General features: G+C 43.1%; 1 protein-coding gene across 2 annotated transcripts in view; it reads left to right on the top strand.

Moving 5' to 3' along the window:
- CHN1 (chimerin 1) overlaps positions 1-16393 on the top strand; it is a 148535-nt gene that overhangs the window by 22032 nt on the left and 110110 nt on the right. Inside the window, exon 2 of one of the 2 annotated variants that reach the window (XM_029072276.2) lies at positions 14398-14436. In XM_029072276.2, coding sequence (XP_028928109.1) covers positions 14398-14436 — 39 coding nt within the window. Of the gene's footprint in view, positions 1-14397; positions 14437-14852; positions 14921-16393 lie in introns of those variants that run through there. The other variant, XM_001514859.4, reaches the window with a different exon arrangement.

Here is a 16393-nt window from a genome sequence, read left to right as displayed (position 1 = left end):
TTATTCTTAATTAAACTTTATTTTCCTAAATTGGGAGAGTCTATTGCTGACAGTGGCCAGGTTGATTGTCTTCTATTGCCAGCACATGCTGAAAAGTCAATTCCTCTTTAGTCAGGTGAGCCGCCTTCTTGGGGTTCAGGATGCTCAAGAATGGCAAATTTGTAATGCTGTTTTATTTTGGAATTGTATCTGGGAAGATTTTCCGTAAATCCTTAATCAACAGCATTGCTGCTTTTATGTTCAGTGCCACCCTGACCCTATCCATTAGCATCCTAATGTTTGAGTGAAACCCACTGTGCTAGGAGAAAATTTTATTCTGCTAGATTGCATATCATGGCAGCAGGAAATAGAGCAACCTGGACAAAAGCCAAAGAGGTTTCTTTATCATTGTCATCATAATCAGTATTTATTGAGTAGCTTGTGTATGCTTGAGCAGTTCTAGTCATTTGGGAACATATGATACAATTAGAAGTCACGTGGCCTAATAAAAATAATGGCATTTGTGCGCTTACTGTGTGCACAGCACTGTTCTAAGCACTGAGGAGGATACAAGGTAATCAGGTTGTCCCACTTGGGGCTCACAGTCTTAATGCTCATTTTTCAAATGAGGTAACTGAGGCCCAGAGAAGTGAAGTGACTTGCCCAAAGTCACACAGCTGACAAGTGGCAGAGCCGGGATTTGAACCCATGATCTCTGACTCCCCAGCCCGTGCTCTTTCCACTGAGCCACGCCTAAGTGGATAGAGCATGGATCTGAGAGTCACAAGGACCTGTGTCTGTTATATTGTACTCTCCCAAGCGCTTAGTACAGTGCTCTGCACACAAGTGCTCAATAAATGTCAACTGACTGGGTTCTAATCCAAGCTCTGCCACTTGTCTGCCATATCAGTGTAAAAGTGGAGAAATTCCATATCTCCAATGGGACCAGATGGGAAACAGATAAAACTGGTAACACTGTCCATCAGTAATATTTATATTGATTTCTTACTCTGCACTACTGAAGGCACTTGGCACCCAGTGAAATTTGCAGATGTGGTTTTTACCCTCAGACTTAATGTAATGGAAAGATAGGCAGTATTTATACAGCAGGAACCAAAGGAAAGATGAAACTGGTAGCAAAGGTAAACAAACTTAAATTAATCAACAAGTGGAATAAATAAATCAATGTACACAAGTGCTAAGGTCTGATTTAGTTCATTTGAAAATTGATTAAGGAGTCAGGTTTTCACCCCCAAGATCCTGAGCATTAATCCCTCTTTGAAAATCAGAGCTCTTGTCCCTGGTAGATTACACCCACTCCCTTGGAGAACTCATTCACAGCCCTGGCTTTAACACATAGATGAGTCCCAAATCTACATCTCTAGAACCTCTGTCCTTCTCTTCAGGCTCGCATTTCCGCCTGCCTTCTGGACACCTCTACTTGGATGTCTCGCCGACACCTCAAACTTAACATGTCCTAAAGAGAACTCCTCATCTTCCCACCCAAACCCTGTCCTGTCCCTAACTTTCCTACCTCCACCACTATCCTCCCTGTCTCACAAGCACGTAACCTTGGCATTATCCTCGACTCATGTCTCTTATTCAACCCACACATTGTCTGTTACCAGATCCTGTCAGTTCTACCTTCACATTCTAAGGATCCTCCCTTTCCTCTCCATCCAAATTGTTACCGTATTGATCCTAGCTCTTATCCTATCCCAGTTTAGCTACCGCAGCAATCTTCTCACTGACCTCCCAGCCTCCTGTCTCTCCCCACTCCAGGATGTATGCCCTTTAAGCACAGCCCCACAACATTTAGATGCATATCCGTAATTTATTTTAGTGTCTTATCTCCCCCTCTACGCTCTAAGCTCATTCTGGGCAGGGAGTGTGCTTACCCACTCTTTTATATGGTACTCTCCCAAGTGCTTAGTACAGTGCTCTGCACAAAGTGACCGCTGAATAATCACTGTTGTCAAGTGACAACTCAACTCTTGAAAGTGGAGAGGTTTAAATGGGAAGGGGTTTCCTTTTGTCTGCAGCTGGGCCAGGGAATGCCACACATTCGGACAAGTGCATTTCACAGCACACTCCCAGCACGGAGTATGTGACGATGGATCCTTTATCTCAGAGCCAGGGCCTGTGTCCGGGACCCGTCTTTCTGGGTTGTGCAGAAGGAAGTCTGGGTCTTGGAGTCTCTTTCCTGTAGGAACAGAAAGAAGGGATGCTTGCTGACCGGACCAGGCGCCAGCAGGAGGCACGTCAAGGCAACTGAGGTCTGCATGATAAACTCCTCATTGCAAGCACGGTTTCCAGTTGATTTTCTGTTTCCATTCGATTTGATGTCTCCAGTGAACTCATTTCTGGGAGAGGAGAGTAAGCAGCTGCATGTTTGCAATCTGAGGAAGTTGGACAAGTTGCAGCATCAAGTTTCGACATTTGTATTAGAAGAAAATTTAGCTGAGTTTTTAGGGACTTTAGCGACATCTGATACTGAGAAGTTAAATTCAACATAAATCAATATTTTTTTTGAGAAGTTCAAGTTGGCAAACAAGAAGTCCACTGTTGAGTTTTATCTATCCACTCTGCAGGGGTAGGTCTAAGAACTGGATTTATTAATTAAGTGCCCATTTGACTTAAGGGAATTTATAAAAGAGGTACTTTGAAATGCTGAAACATTTGACAATGGCTGAATCACCATCATCAGATCAAATTCAAAGACCTACATTAAATCTGGCTGCTTTTCTCTGCTGAAGTGTTTGAAATGGGATCACTGGAAATGACTGAATTGTGGATGGAGAAAATCCCAAGGAGATTGTGGTTCTCTTGTACAGCAAGCAACAGTGGAAAGGGATTCTCTTTTATTTTAATAGGGTAACTGACCAAACCAAAACATCTTTTGATTTGTAAAGTTATACAGAAAGGATTCAGCAAGCAGAATGAATTTCTTTGTGGAGTATATTTCTTAAAAGGCCTGCCTTGGATTTGTTGAAATAATTCTGAAGTCTTTGATGAAGACTGGGCTTCAAGTTGACAAAAGTGAGGTTTCCAAGTTTGTTCCATGGTTCCCTGGAACATGAAGGAGACTTTGATAGACTGGGGGAGGGAGGGGGGTCAGACCATGGTGAGGCTATTATTATTACCATTTTTGAGAGGAGGATATCTTTAATGTATTTGTTTTTGGAGATTTTGTAGAGTCACTGTGATGTAGCTATTTTCTTCAATGTCAGAATTTATTTCCCATGGGAAAAAGTTCTGGGTCATTATTCTCTGAAGAATTAAAAATAATTATCTTTGCTTTGGAAATCATTTACTTCAGTTATAAGTGAATCTCAGTGACACTTTCAGTCCTGACTCAGGACATTTTTAAATGACTTTGTCACTTTATTCTAAAGTGATCCTAATTGGCCCCGTCAGTTTAGAGCTTTTTAAGATGAATTTTAATTGTGGAGATCAACCCCTTCATTTCCAGTTTTGTTGTCTTTTCTAAAGAATGTCTTGCCACTGGAAATCTATGTTAACTGTTCTTATTTTCCCCATTATTGTAGTTAGACGGTTGCATTAGATTTGTAATTTTTGTGATCCATTTTGCTTTTTATTAGTTTATTGAAATTAGATTAGACCTGGGTTCAGAGAGAGGATTTGCCACTTGTTTGCTGCATGACCTTGGGCAAGCCACTTATGTGCTCTGTGCTTGTTACCTCATCTGTCAAATGGGAATTAAGACTGAGAACCCCAAGTGGGACATGGACTGTGTCTAGTCTGATGATCTTAAATTTACCCCAGCCTTAGTAGAGTGCCTGGCACACAGTAAATGTTAAACACATACCATTTAAAAAAAAAAAGAGCAAGAACTAAATTACTACTTAGCATAAAATTTTGATACTGAGTCAGTTGACATAAATTTTATGCCTGCTTCCTTCTAAAATGTTGCATGTTTTTCCTTTACAAAAAGTGTATTTCATATTACAATAAATGTCTGTGTTCACAAGCACCTGGAACTTTTGGTACTGCCTGAGTTTTGTTCAGAATTGCCAGCAGCAGGTGGCAATGTTTTGAATTTTTGGATTAAAGAAACCCAAGGGGTTTCATGCCAGGTGTTTGACATATGATCCTTTCTTTGATGTAAGGCAAACCCAGATGCCAATATATGTCATTGGGCAGTGATCAAAAGCATTAACTCTTAAAATCGAAGATAATTTCAAGCAATCAGTTAACTGTTGTAAAATATATTTGTATGCAGTTTTAGATCAAATATGATGAATTCATCATTGCTGAAAATATTTAATAAAACCCAAAATATTCCCCCATTTTAAAATCTGTGTAATCATAATAGTAATTATTTTTAAAATCTAAAACAGAATTGTGTGTGTGTGTGTGTGTGTGTGTTGCAGGAGTTTAATTTATTCAGATTTTTCCAGTTTCAGTTTGAACACTTTTTTAATATTAAATTTGTCAGTTCATTTTTCCTCCTTCAAGTAATGTTGATTTAAGGTATTCATCCTCTGTTTTAGAAGCTATGAACTCTTGGGGTGTTTTTTTAGGCATTGGTGAAACAATTAGACTTCACCAAGAAAATGTCCTGAACTGTGGAATATAAATGTTTTGTAAATATGCCTATGTGCATATATATATATATATATTTACACACACATGTGTGTGTGCTTAGTTTTTTTAAAATTTTGCTGATGACTGTGTTACTAGCTGAATGGCTAGAGGATGGCTGAAAAATCTGATGCAACACTCACACTGCCATGTCATATTAATCAAGTTGTTTAATCTGATCTCTGGTGGCTATAGTTGTTCTTATAAATCTGGAATTGATCATATACTGATCAAAATATAAGGATACATTAGGATAGTTATAGCCAATATCCTGCTATAATATAAAGAGTGACAATATGTAAGTAGTAAATCATTGGTAGTAACTGAACACTTATTGTATGCAGAGCACTGTACTAAACCATTAGGAGATTACAATAAAGCAGATATGATCCCTGCCCTCAAACAGTTTATGGTCTAGTACACTGTATTAGCTGACCTTCACTGTATTCTGCTCCTGGGCACCAACAAACCGAAATTTCCCATCACCATATTGTAGTGTTCATTGGGCCCAACACTACATGCACATGCTCAAGCATTTCTTCTGACATTGCTTTGCTCCAGGCACATTTGGTCTGGCAAAAATTCTTCTGCCATCATGTTCTAGCTAAAATACCACTCTGCCTTAGGATTTACAGTTGTACATGAGACCATGGGTACACGCTCACCTGGAATACCATGTATAATATGGGAGCTGCATCCCTCCTTCAGCCCAGGAATCATATCTTCCAGCTCTAATGTATTCTGCTAAGCATTTAGTATAGTGCTACGCACAGAATAAGCATTTTACTGAGTGCATCCAACAAAGGACAAAATAGAACTGGAGGTATGGAACTCCTCAGGAGGATAGAACCACTCTCATTTAAGGAGAGATCGAAACGATTAGGGCTTTGGTCTGGAAAGATAAAGGCTGGGAAGGATGGGAAGGACCCACCTTCAGCTTGGGCAGAGGGAATATGGAATTGTTCATAGGCTCTCGGAGGGCAGCGATCTTGCAGTGTGCCTCGGTTTTACTCTCCCAAGTGTTTTATTCAGTACTTTGTACTCCATGCTCAATAAATATCCATGATCATTATCAGTATCAATCCCGTACAATAGCAGTGGCCAAACCAACTCGTGGGCCACAGGAAGCACCTTAGTTGCCACGCAGTTTGAGCCAGATGCTCTATTATTCTTTTACTGCTGTTGTGATGGCAGCGATAACACAGTGGCAGCAGCAGGACCGTTGGCCATCTGTTGTCCAACTCCCTCCCAGCTCTGGCTTGTGTCCTGCTCTCTGCCCCTCACCGCCCACCCCCATCCCTGTCGCTGTTCTCAGCCTCTCGCCACTAATCTTTTCCTCACCGAAATGGTGCTCCGCACACAGTAAGGACTCACTAAATACGATTGAATGAATGAATGACACATCTCCTCCAAGAGGCCTTCCCTAAGACCCCCTTTCCTCTTCTCCCACGCCCTTCTCGTCACCCTGACTTGCTCCCACTATTCATCCCCCAGCCTAGCCCCATAGCATTTTGTACATATCTGTAATTTATTTATTTTACTGTCTGTCCACCTCCTTCTAAACTGCAAGCTCATTGTGGGCAGGGAATATGTCTGTTTATTGTTGTGTTGTAGTCTCCCAAGAGCTCAGTAAAGTGCTCTGCATACAGCAAGCGCTCAGTAAATGCAGTTGAATGAATGAATGAATGCTGGCCTTTCCAGTTACTGCAGCTATCAGCCAAAATATGTATGGGTTTTGTGGCTTTTGACTGGACTCTATCCACTGGGCCATGTTGCTTCTAATTCAGCCCCTTGATGACTGTACCTATGTGTGTGTTTGTGAGTGAAGTTGAAAAAACTGATGTGGGACTGGAAATCCTTCCCACATCATGCACGTCAAAACCACCCTTTACTGTGCTGTTGGACTCGCTACCTGCACCGCATGCTTTCCACAGTCCTTCAGAAGCATTCCCAAAAATAGGTGTCCCAGCTCCAATGGCCCTGTTCTCAGTGGTCTGACCTCTGGGTGCTGCAGCTAGGCAGCAGTTCCTAAAGTTGCACTTCACTGTGCTTTAAAAAAAATCTCATTTGTCCTCCTTCCCGGTATCATTGGTTCCGAGGCTTGGAGAGCAGCGACTAGCTGAAGGCTGTCCTTGAGTAAAGACAGAAATCAAAGGGAGAGCGCAGGGAGCTCTGAGTCCCCAGGGTTTTCTCTTATCCTAGGGTGTGCTAGAGAAAGGCAAAAGTAGAAGAAATGACAGGCTGCAGGAGAAGCAGTGTGGCTTTTTGGTTAGCTCATCAGCCTTGAAGTCAAGGCCTCGGGTTCTAATCCCCACTCTGCCACTTGTTTGCTGTGTGACCTTGGACAGGGCACTTGACCTTCTCTGGGCCTCAGTTATGTCATCTGTGAAATGGGAATTAAGACTGCAAGCCCTATGTGGGACAGGGACTCCGTCCAACTTGATTAGCTTGGCTCTTCCCCAACGCTTAGTATAGTACCTGGCTCACAGTAAGCACTTAACAAATGCCATTAAAAAAAAAGTTGCCCTCTTGCCTCCCTCTGCTGGGCGGTGGTCACCACTTGGGTGGAGAGGAAAGGTTGGAGCCAGGAAATGTTGTGCACAGAAAACAGGCAGGATTTAGCAACAGACTAAATTTGAGAGTTAAATGAGTGAGGAGTTGAGGGACATAGTGAGTAGTGGGCTTTGAAGACATGGAGGATGGTGGTGTTGGATGTGAATGGAAAATGAATCCCCCATGACTTCCTCAAAATGGTAGCAGGTAGGTCTCCTAGCATCCCAAGTTACCGTCCCTCAAAGCCTGCAGTTTTAACTTCAAGAAGGCCATTTAGATATTTTTGTTTTTGCTACTTGAGGTTAGTATCATATTCTCCCAGTGTGTGTGGTGCCCATCTCAGTGCTCTTAAGACTCTTTTTTAGATCAAAATAAGTTGTAAGTAAGAAAAGTTGAATTCCCCCCAGCATTGGTTCCTTTTTTGTACCTGATGTTCATTTTCTTTATGCTTTTGACAAGTTGCACATTACTTTCTGCTTGAGGTTTCTTAATGACTCCTCCAAATATTTACTCAGAGCCACAGTGAGGGATTATGCCACAGTCAGAGTCTGATGCGTTTTGCTGACAGTGTGTTCTCTCTTCATGCAGTAGCCTCATAACTTGGAGTTTATTTGCAAGATTTTCAACACTTTTTTTGTACCCAGATGTGAAAGAATAGCTGGAATTTGGAAGCACTGGAGAAAATTTTTTTCAGATTTGGGCATAATCAATTAAATTCTTCGATAGTGTTATAACTTGAAGAAGTAGCAAAGTTACACCAATTCATAAGGTCTTTTTAGGAGAAATAAAGCTACTTGTCCTTAGTCTATAAGCCTCCAGTTAGAGTTTTCCGACAAACTCATAAGTAGGTGAGAAAAGATCCTCAAAAGGAGATTTTCAATTTCAGGCAAATCAGCACTATTCGATGTTTGCTTACTCTTTATTACTTTTTGGGACAGGCTACTGCTTGGTATTAAAGGATCACACATTCTTTTTGTCTCTCTTTAATTTCTCCAGTCCTATCATTAGATGCCCTGACATAGCCCTCTCCTGAGAATAAAAGCTGTGGAGTGAGGAACTCCAGTTTGACAATTTGAAAGAGGAGAGACCATCCAGGATATTAACACAGTGGGATTCTTTGACATCATCTGGATAGCTTGTGGTTTTCTCTGCATTTTTCAAATTTATGCTGAGGATACGGTGAGGGGTTGGTGAATGGAGAATTAGGGAATTAGTTATTTGGAGTCAAGAAAATGATCTTAAGAAGAAAGTTACTGTCTCACAAATTTAATCAATAGAATATTGTTAGTTTTTATACCATATTTTGTAAAAACATTTTCTATCTACAAACTGTCAAGACTGTTGTGGAATTTTTGTTTCTTTTAGCCATCCTGCCCATATCTATCGATCAATCAGTGGTCTTTATTGAGCAGTTTCTGTGTGCAGAGCCCCATGTACAGAGACTTTAGGAGAATGTAGTTAGACACGATCCCTGTCCACAAGGAGACTAGAGGAAGAGACAGACATGAAAAACTCCAGAAAATTAATAACTCTTGCAAGAAACAACTTTTTAAGATCTAATTCCTCCATAAACTTGGTTTACTAGCTCCAGTTATTTATCCAGTTTTCATATTAAAGGGGGCAAAACCAATAATGATCTAATCTCTTCCCTTCACTTATCTTGACTTTGGTCTCATATTATCATGATTCTTCAAGTTTTGATGAGTTTGCACATTTAGCTCTTTGGGATAATGCAGGGCTAATTGAGTCCCTTAAACTGAAAGCGCTTTGCACAGTGTCTCCGCCCAGGTGAGCCGAAAAGGTGTTGCTGAAAGCACCCCTGTGTTCTAGTGTTGCCCTTTGACCCTGTGATCCTTACATGCCTGTCAGCCCATGGGAGAATTTGATTATTGCTCAGTGGGATAATTTTTATAATGGTGATTTGTCAGCGAGCAGAGGAAGTATGGGTTGGGAAATGGGGCCCAATAAAGGTCTGAATGGCCTTCCTGCATCCGTCATTGCTGAGAGCTAGTCATTATAAATCTGCTAACTGCCACTGCAGTATTTTCTTTAAGAAAAGGAATAGGAAAGCAAGCAGGGGATGTTTTTATCTGCCGAATGATAATTAGTAGGGGTATTTTTCTACTTCTGTGGACACGGTAAATTAGTCACCTTTAATACTTTTTGATCCCCACAGTTGGATGCTACCAGTGTTTTCAGCCCCCAGCATTGACCATCTAAATTCTGGAAAATGCAGTCTTTAAGATCCCACTCTCACTCCTAGACTGACCTGTCCTTAGGTGCGTGCAGGCCTGTAATGGGGGAAGAAGCAAAACTGACCTTTTTTTTCTTTTTTTTTTTTTTTTTTACAAAAATCACCCCTTCCCAGACCAAACTCCCTGAGTGATTAGTTCTGGGGCTGTTCAATGCAACTTTGTTGTATTCTCCCAAGCGCATAGTACAGTGCTCTGTACACAGAAAGTGCTTAATAAATAAATGGATTGCTCTCTGACCCAATACTGAGCAAGGCTCCGTAGGGCCCAGGACAACCTCCCCAGTTTGCTGTGTCTGACAGATGTTCTGCCAAGGGTTATAAGCATGCGTACCCCAACCCTCATACACACACTGTCTTTCTGAGCCTCTGCAGAGAGAGTATAGTGGTGGGAGAAGCTCAGCAGCCAGGTGTTCCACTCCCCCTTGAGAGGGGAAAAGTTGTTGCCTAGTTACTGCTCCCACTGATAACAACACTAGGTCACTCTTTAAAGCACTCAGTCACCTTGCCCTCTCCTACGCAACCTCCCTGCTCTCCTACCCAACCTCGCTGCTCTCCTACTACAACCTGGTCCGCACACTTTCCTCTTCTAATGCCAACCTACTCTGTACCTGGATCTCATCTATCTCACCTCTTGCCCACGTCCTGCCTGGAACAGGAACACGCTCCTTCTTCATGTCCGACAGGCGATCCCTCTCATGACCTTCAAAGCCTTATTGAAGGCACATGTCCTCCAAAAGCCCTTCCCAGATTAATCAATCAGTCATACTTACTGAGCCTTTAATGTGTGCAGAGCACTGTACTAATGGCTTGGAAGAGTTCAGTATAATAATGTTGGTCGACACATTCCCTGCCCACAGTGAGCTTACAGTCTAAGCCCTCATTTCCTCTTTTCCCACTCCGTTCTGTGTCACCCTTGCAGTTGGATTTGGTTTTACTCCCTTTATTCACCTCTCCCTCAGCACTTATGTGAATAGCTGTAATTCATTTATTTACATTACTGCCTGTCTCTCCCTCTAGACTGTGAACTCACTGTGGGTAGGGAACGTGTCTACCAACTCTGTTATATTGTACTCTCCCAAGTGCGTAGTATAGTAAGCGCTCAATAAATACAATTCATTTGATTTATGTAGTGATAGGGCTAAATGCCCCTGTGGCAGTGATGGCTAAGGCTCTTCCTATCTCTCCATTTCCCAGCCATATAGAACCAAGCTAGCTGGGCCTGGCCAGGGAGTGGGTCAGAGATGTCCAGTTAATGCAGCTCATTGTTGCCAGGACATTATACTTAAGGGAAAGGCAATAAGAAAGTAGGAAGCGGGTGGAGGGGGGAGGAGGGGATCCCCTGCTTCCACCCTAGAAGTCAAAAGAGATAACAGGGCTATTTTGATGACCCAAATCTGGGGGGCCTTTGGATTCCCCTCAAAAGAACAGATGAGAAGGAGGACAGCCAAGAAATAGAAAGTTGGCAATCAGACTTGTCACCCTCCACCAATAAAAATAGTCAATCAATGGTATTTTTTGAGAACTTACTGTATGCAGAGTACTGTACTAAGCACTTGGGAGAGTACAATATACAGTATAACAGACTTCCTCCATCACTCCTTCCCTCCCTTGCCATCCTAGCAGCCCTGGGAATTGGAGATAGCTTTTCTCTCACAAGCGAAGTTGTGATATTTTGAGAACTTTCTCCTTTTATATTTGCAGATTTTAAAAGCACGAGATGGAGTAAGTTGAACAATACTGCAATATCCACCAAACTATAAAAATAGCTTGTATTCTCTCTCATCCCCCGTAAAACCCTGATTGTCGATAAAACTGCGAGCCTGGCAGCCGTGGTCCTGGGCCAGAATTTGTTGGCTGCGGCCCCCAGTTCCTCCATGTCAGCAAACACTGCAGGGGCTTTCTTGCCCTTGGCCATGAAGTTTCCCAGTGGAATCAGACAGTAGCACTGCCAGAGAAAGAGGCCCTGTTTTTGACTGCTCAAAGTGGGTGGGATATATACAGGGCTTCCTGGGATGGGGCTCCCAGAGAGATAGGCTCCTTGTTTCCATCAGTCAATCAATCGGTGGCATTTATTGAGTGCTGAAGGTGTGCAGAGCACTCAGTACCGTAGGGTTGGTTGATCCTAGATTAGGGAAAAAAAAATAGGAGATGAGAGCAAGCAAGAGCAAGACAGACATAGCCTGTTCCCCTCACATGTAGCAAATGTGCAGACATACACTTGCACATCCATTTACATGCGTGTAAAGCATGGATGCAAACACATCCTGACGTGCCTGTGTGCCCACACTCAAGAGAGCTGCCTTACTCTGTTAAAAGCTCTAGCCTGACCCAGTTTTTCTCCAGACCTGCCACCACCACCCCTGCTACTACTGGCATCTGCTCCCCCTAGCTTTCTGGTGCTTGGGGGATAGCACTCCAAGGCAGAGAGGCAGTTTGGCTAAGTGGAAAGACCATAGGCCTGTGAGTCAGAGTACCTACTAACTGTGGTATTTATTAGGGGCTTACAGTACCAAGCCCTGGGGTAGATATAAGGTAATCAGGTTGGACCCAGTCCCTGCTCCGAAAAGGGCTCGCGGTCCAAAGGGGAGGGGGAACAGGAATTTAATCCCCATTTTCCGGATGAGGAGACCGAGCGCTGAAACGTGAAGTGATTTGCTCCAAATCACTCAGCAGGCAAGTGGCGAAGCCGGGATGAGAACCCAGGTCCTCTGACTCCCAAGCCAGTGCTTTTTCCACAAGGCCACGTTGATCCCGGTTCTACTTGCCTGCAGTGTTACTTCAGGAAAATCACTTCTCTCTGCCTTTGTTTCCTATCTGCTAAAGGGGATTCGATTCCTGTTCTCACTCCCCCTTAGACTATAAGCCCTAAGTGGGAGAGAGACTGTGTCCGACCTGATTATTTTTTATGTACGGTATAGTTTCTAGGCTGTAAGCTTGCTATGGGCAGGGAAAGTGTATACCAACTCTATCGCATTATACTCTTCCAAGGGCTTAGTACAGGGCCCTGCACACACTAAGCACTCAATAAATATGATTGATTGCTAGAGACATGGCTTCTGATTCATCTAGCCCTGCTGTGTTGCGTTTCATTGATAAGTTTCTTCATGTAATCCTCTAACCTCTAGGCTGTAAACTCATCCTGTAGACCGTAAGCTTGTTGTGGGGCAGAGAATATGTCTGCCAATTTTATTGCATCGTACCCTACCAAGTGCCTAGTACAGTGCTCTGTACACAGTAAGCACTCAAATAATAAGATTGATCCAGAAAAGGTTCCCACCAATGAGGGAACAGGCCATCCTGTTTCTTTCTACTGTGGCACCCAGATGTGTGGTTTGAGTTGAAGCGCAAGTAGGAAGTGGGGCAGAGAAGCCAGATTTTGTTGCCCCCTCCACTCTGGGTGCTGAGCTTCTAGTCCTGTGGGCCTGGATGTGCTTTATGTCCCCTGCAACAGCTTTTGAGGTTAGGACTAAGCAGGGATCCCAAGTGTCCGGCCTTCATCCCCTCTGCTCCTCTGAATTTAATTCACAGGGGCCACCTCAGACTCAGTGCCCAGCCGAAGGTATGTGTTAAGTGCTTACCACGTGCCAGGCACTATGCTAAGCGCTGGGGTGGATAAAAGCAAATTGAGTTGGACACAGTCTGTATCCCACATGGGGCTCACAGTCTGGATCCCCATTTTACAGATGAGGGAACTGAGGCACAGAGTAAGTGACTTGCCCATGGTCCCACAGCAGGCAAAGGGCAGCTGGGATTAGAACCCAAGGCCTTCTGACTATCAGACCCTTGCTCTATCCACTTAGCTACACTAGCTGTCTCCCCCTTGCCACACTGATTCAGCTTTCCTCCTTTTCATTTTAATCAATGATATCTGTTAACTTTTTACTATGCGCAGAGCACTATAGTAAGCATGTGGGATAGCGTAATAAAATGGGATTGGCAGAAATGATCCCTGGCCTCAAGGAGCTGACAGTCTAGTGGTCTTGTGGTCTGATCAGACTTCGTTCTTTCTCATCTTGTAGCCTTTTTTGAGCAGGTAGTGAAGTATCTTTCTGAGTTTAAAGGGAGTAGAAGTAAATACTCTAAGCCCATCAAGAATCATGCTATTTTTATAATTCACTGGAAAAGCAGAGAACATTACGAAAATACCAGTTTACATGAGTGTGTATTTAATTTCCAGCTTTCCCTTAACCCTGTCCTCCACCCTCTGAAATCTTATCACTGAAAGGAAGCAAGAATCACTCTATTAAGTTTGTGTTGGCCTATTAACAGCCTTTGAATGGCAGAATCAGCCTTTCCTACTGACGTATGTAGGTATTTGTTGTTTGGAGTAATCTCCTGTAGGCAACCCCCAGCTTTTCTGAGAAGGAAAATCAACCCACTCCTCAAGATGTGTGGTCTTTTCTCCATCCGAACTCCAGCTACTTTAAAGGGAGTCAGAACCAAGAATCAAATTTAAAATCCTAATCAAATCGACAGAGAGCTCTCCTTCACATTTTTTAGTTCCAGCCTCTCTCTTGGCAGGAAATAAAAAGACAGAAACATATGTGATCATACTAATGTTGGTATTTGTTAAGCGCTTACTATGTGCAGAGCACTGTTCTAAGCGCTGGGGGTGATACAGGGTAATCAGGTTGTCCCCTGTGAGGCTAACAGTTAATCCCCATTTTACAGATGAGGTAACTGAGGCCCAGAGAGGTTAAGTGACTTGCCCAAAGTCACACAGCTGACAAGTGGCAGAGCCGGGAGTCGAACCCATGACCTCTGACTCCGAAGCCCAGGCTCTTTCCACTGAGCCACGCTGCTTCCTCCCAGTAGGGTTCAATTAATGACTCCCCTTTCTCTCCCTAATTCGATTGTCAAGTGGCATCATTAAAAAACAAAAAAAACCCAACAAAACCACCATTGAATTTGCTAAGTAAAACCTTTGCCAGAAATGTATTTGCCACTAATTATGGTGTGCTAGTTAATATTTAATAGTAATTGGTATTTTCTGCTTTTATTTTCAGATACAGATGAATATAGACCTCCTGTATGGAAATCTTATTGTAAGTATTGAAAAATTGTTTTTAAAGTAAGATATGTTAAGCTATTTGTTCATGGTAGGAAGATATTAGAGATGTCACATGTCAACATATCTTGTTTTTTTTCTGTCTTACTCTTTTAAAAAGTAGAGCATGATGATGTTTGGAGACTTTATTTTAGTGGTGTTTGTGATGAAACTAGTTGTCTCTCAAACCCAGGGTTTTCACTCTTAGAAAACTTGCCTTCATTTTTTGCTTTCCCACATTTCTCACTCAGTCCCCCCCCATTCCTTCTGTTCTTTTTCACTCTCCCTCTTTCTTTTTCTGTCTCTTTCCCTCACTCACTCACTAATTCTTTTCTCCCTTCCTGCTTCTCTCTTTCTCTTTCTCTCTCTCTTTCTCTCTCAGGCAAGATGGCTTGCCCTGGAATAAGAAAGGCAGAACAGAATTGGCAGTGGTCCTGGTGTGAAGAAAAGAAAGCTAAGATGCCTGGGTTCCTGTCCTCAGAGTTGGTTTCATTTGACCCCGGCTACCTTCCTCTTACGGCTTTCTGTTCAAATTGTCCCCATTAGCCGCGTGTACCCGGACTCCACAATTTCAGCAGCTGCCCTGCTCAGTCCACTAGGCCTGTACCTGGTCCCTGGCCTACCCAGAAGCTCCATTCCTGGTGCTAATAATAATAAGCATGGTGTATATTAAGCGCTTAGTATGTGCCAGGCACACTGTTCTGAGTCCTAGGGTAGGTACAAGATAGGTTGGACACACTCCTTGTCTCACATAAGGCTCACAGGCTTAATCCCCATTTTACAGATGAGGGAACTGAGGACCGGATAAGTGAAGCAGTTTACCCAAGATCACACAACAGACTAGTGGCAGTGTTGGGATTAGAACCCATGTCCTTCTGACTCCCAAGCTGTGGTCTATCTGCTAGGCCTGTGCCTATCATCCCTGTGCCTCCTCCCCCATCCGTCTCTCTCCACCGCCTCTCTCCACCGCCCCCCCCCCCCCACCCCCTTTGTCTCTCTTTCTTCTCTTCCCTGCCTTTCCCCACTGGCACATTCGTCGGTTACTGGGGACAGAAATACCAGGAGTCACATGGAATGAGGGAGGGAGGTGGACTTTAGGGAGGAGAAGGTGGGAATTGCTGGAGAGCAGTGAGAGGAGACTACATACCCAGGGCCATTCTCAGCAGTGGGTCCTCATGGGGGTGCAGGGATGCTGGGCAAGAGGACAGAGGGAGGAGTAAGGAGGGATTTACATTGAATTTTTACTGACCGAAAGTATTGGAACAGCATGCCCGAGTTAGTTCGGGAACAGAACCTCATTAATTGCATGTTAAGACTGTGAGAAGACACAACCCATGAAACAGCTGTTGACGACGCAGCCTTATTTGTGAGGACATAACCCTTTATGATGGGTTTGGTATGCCTGTTCTTGAATGTTTTTAAGAAAGGGGTAGAAATTGCTTGTATTTTTGAGTTAAACAACAGTAAAACCCTATGCTTGGCCAACTTCGCCTTAATCCTCAAGTTCCAGGAAGAGTCTGGCCAAGGCCCCTCTTTGATCAAACTGTAGGCAAAGTGTGTAGGTCCTTTGATTTACAAAGAATGACAGGCAGAAATCTCTGGAGAAGGAACTGGCGAATGTTGTATGTGGTGTTGATGTGAGTGGGACAAATGTTTGTTCATTTTTTTACATTTCCTCTCTGGGTCTGTGAAATGCCATATGAATTCTGTGATTTTTTTTAGACTTAAAAAAAAAGCCCTGTTTCAGTTGGTGATGGGAATTTTTCTCATACCTCACTGGAATGAGTGATGGCTTTAGGTTCCTGTTTTTCAAAATCTTAGCTCGAGCATGAAATTTTGCTAACAAGGAAGTATGGTAAAAATTAGATTTGAACCGTGAGGAGTTACCGATCACCACAGTGCTGTTACTATTGCATATCTGTGCAAGGTGAAAGCGTACACGGCTTTGAATAACT

The sequence above is a fragment of the Ornithorhynchus anatinus genome, chromosome 9, assembly GCF_004115215.2.
Source record: "Ornithorhynchus anatinus isolate Pmale09 chromosome 9, mOrnAna1.pri.v4, whole genome shotgun sequence".
In the NCBI taxonomy this organism is placed as follows: domain Eukaryota; kingdom Metazoa; phylum Chordata; class Mammalia; order Monotremata; family Ornithorhynchidae; genus Ornithorhynchus; species Ornithorhynchus anatinus.
This window is presented reverse-complemented; position numbering and strand designations above follow the sequence as displayed.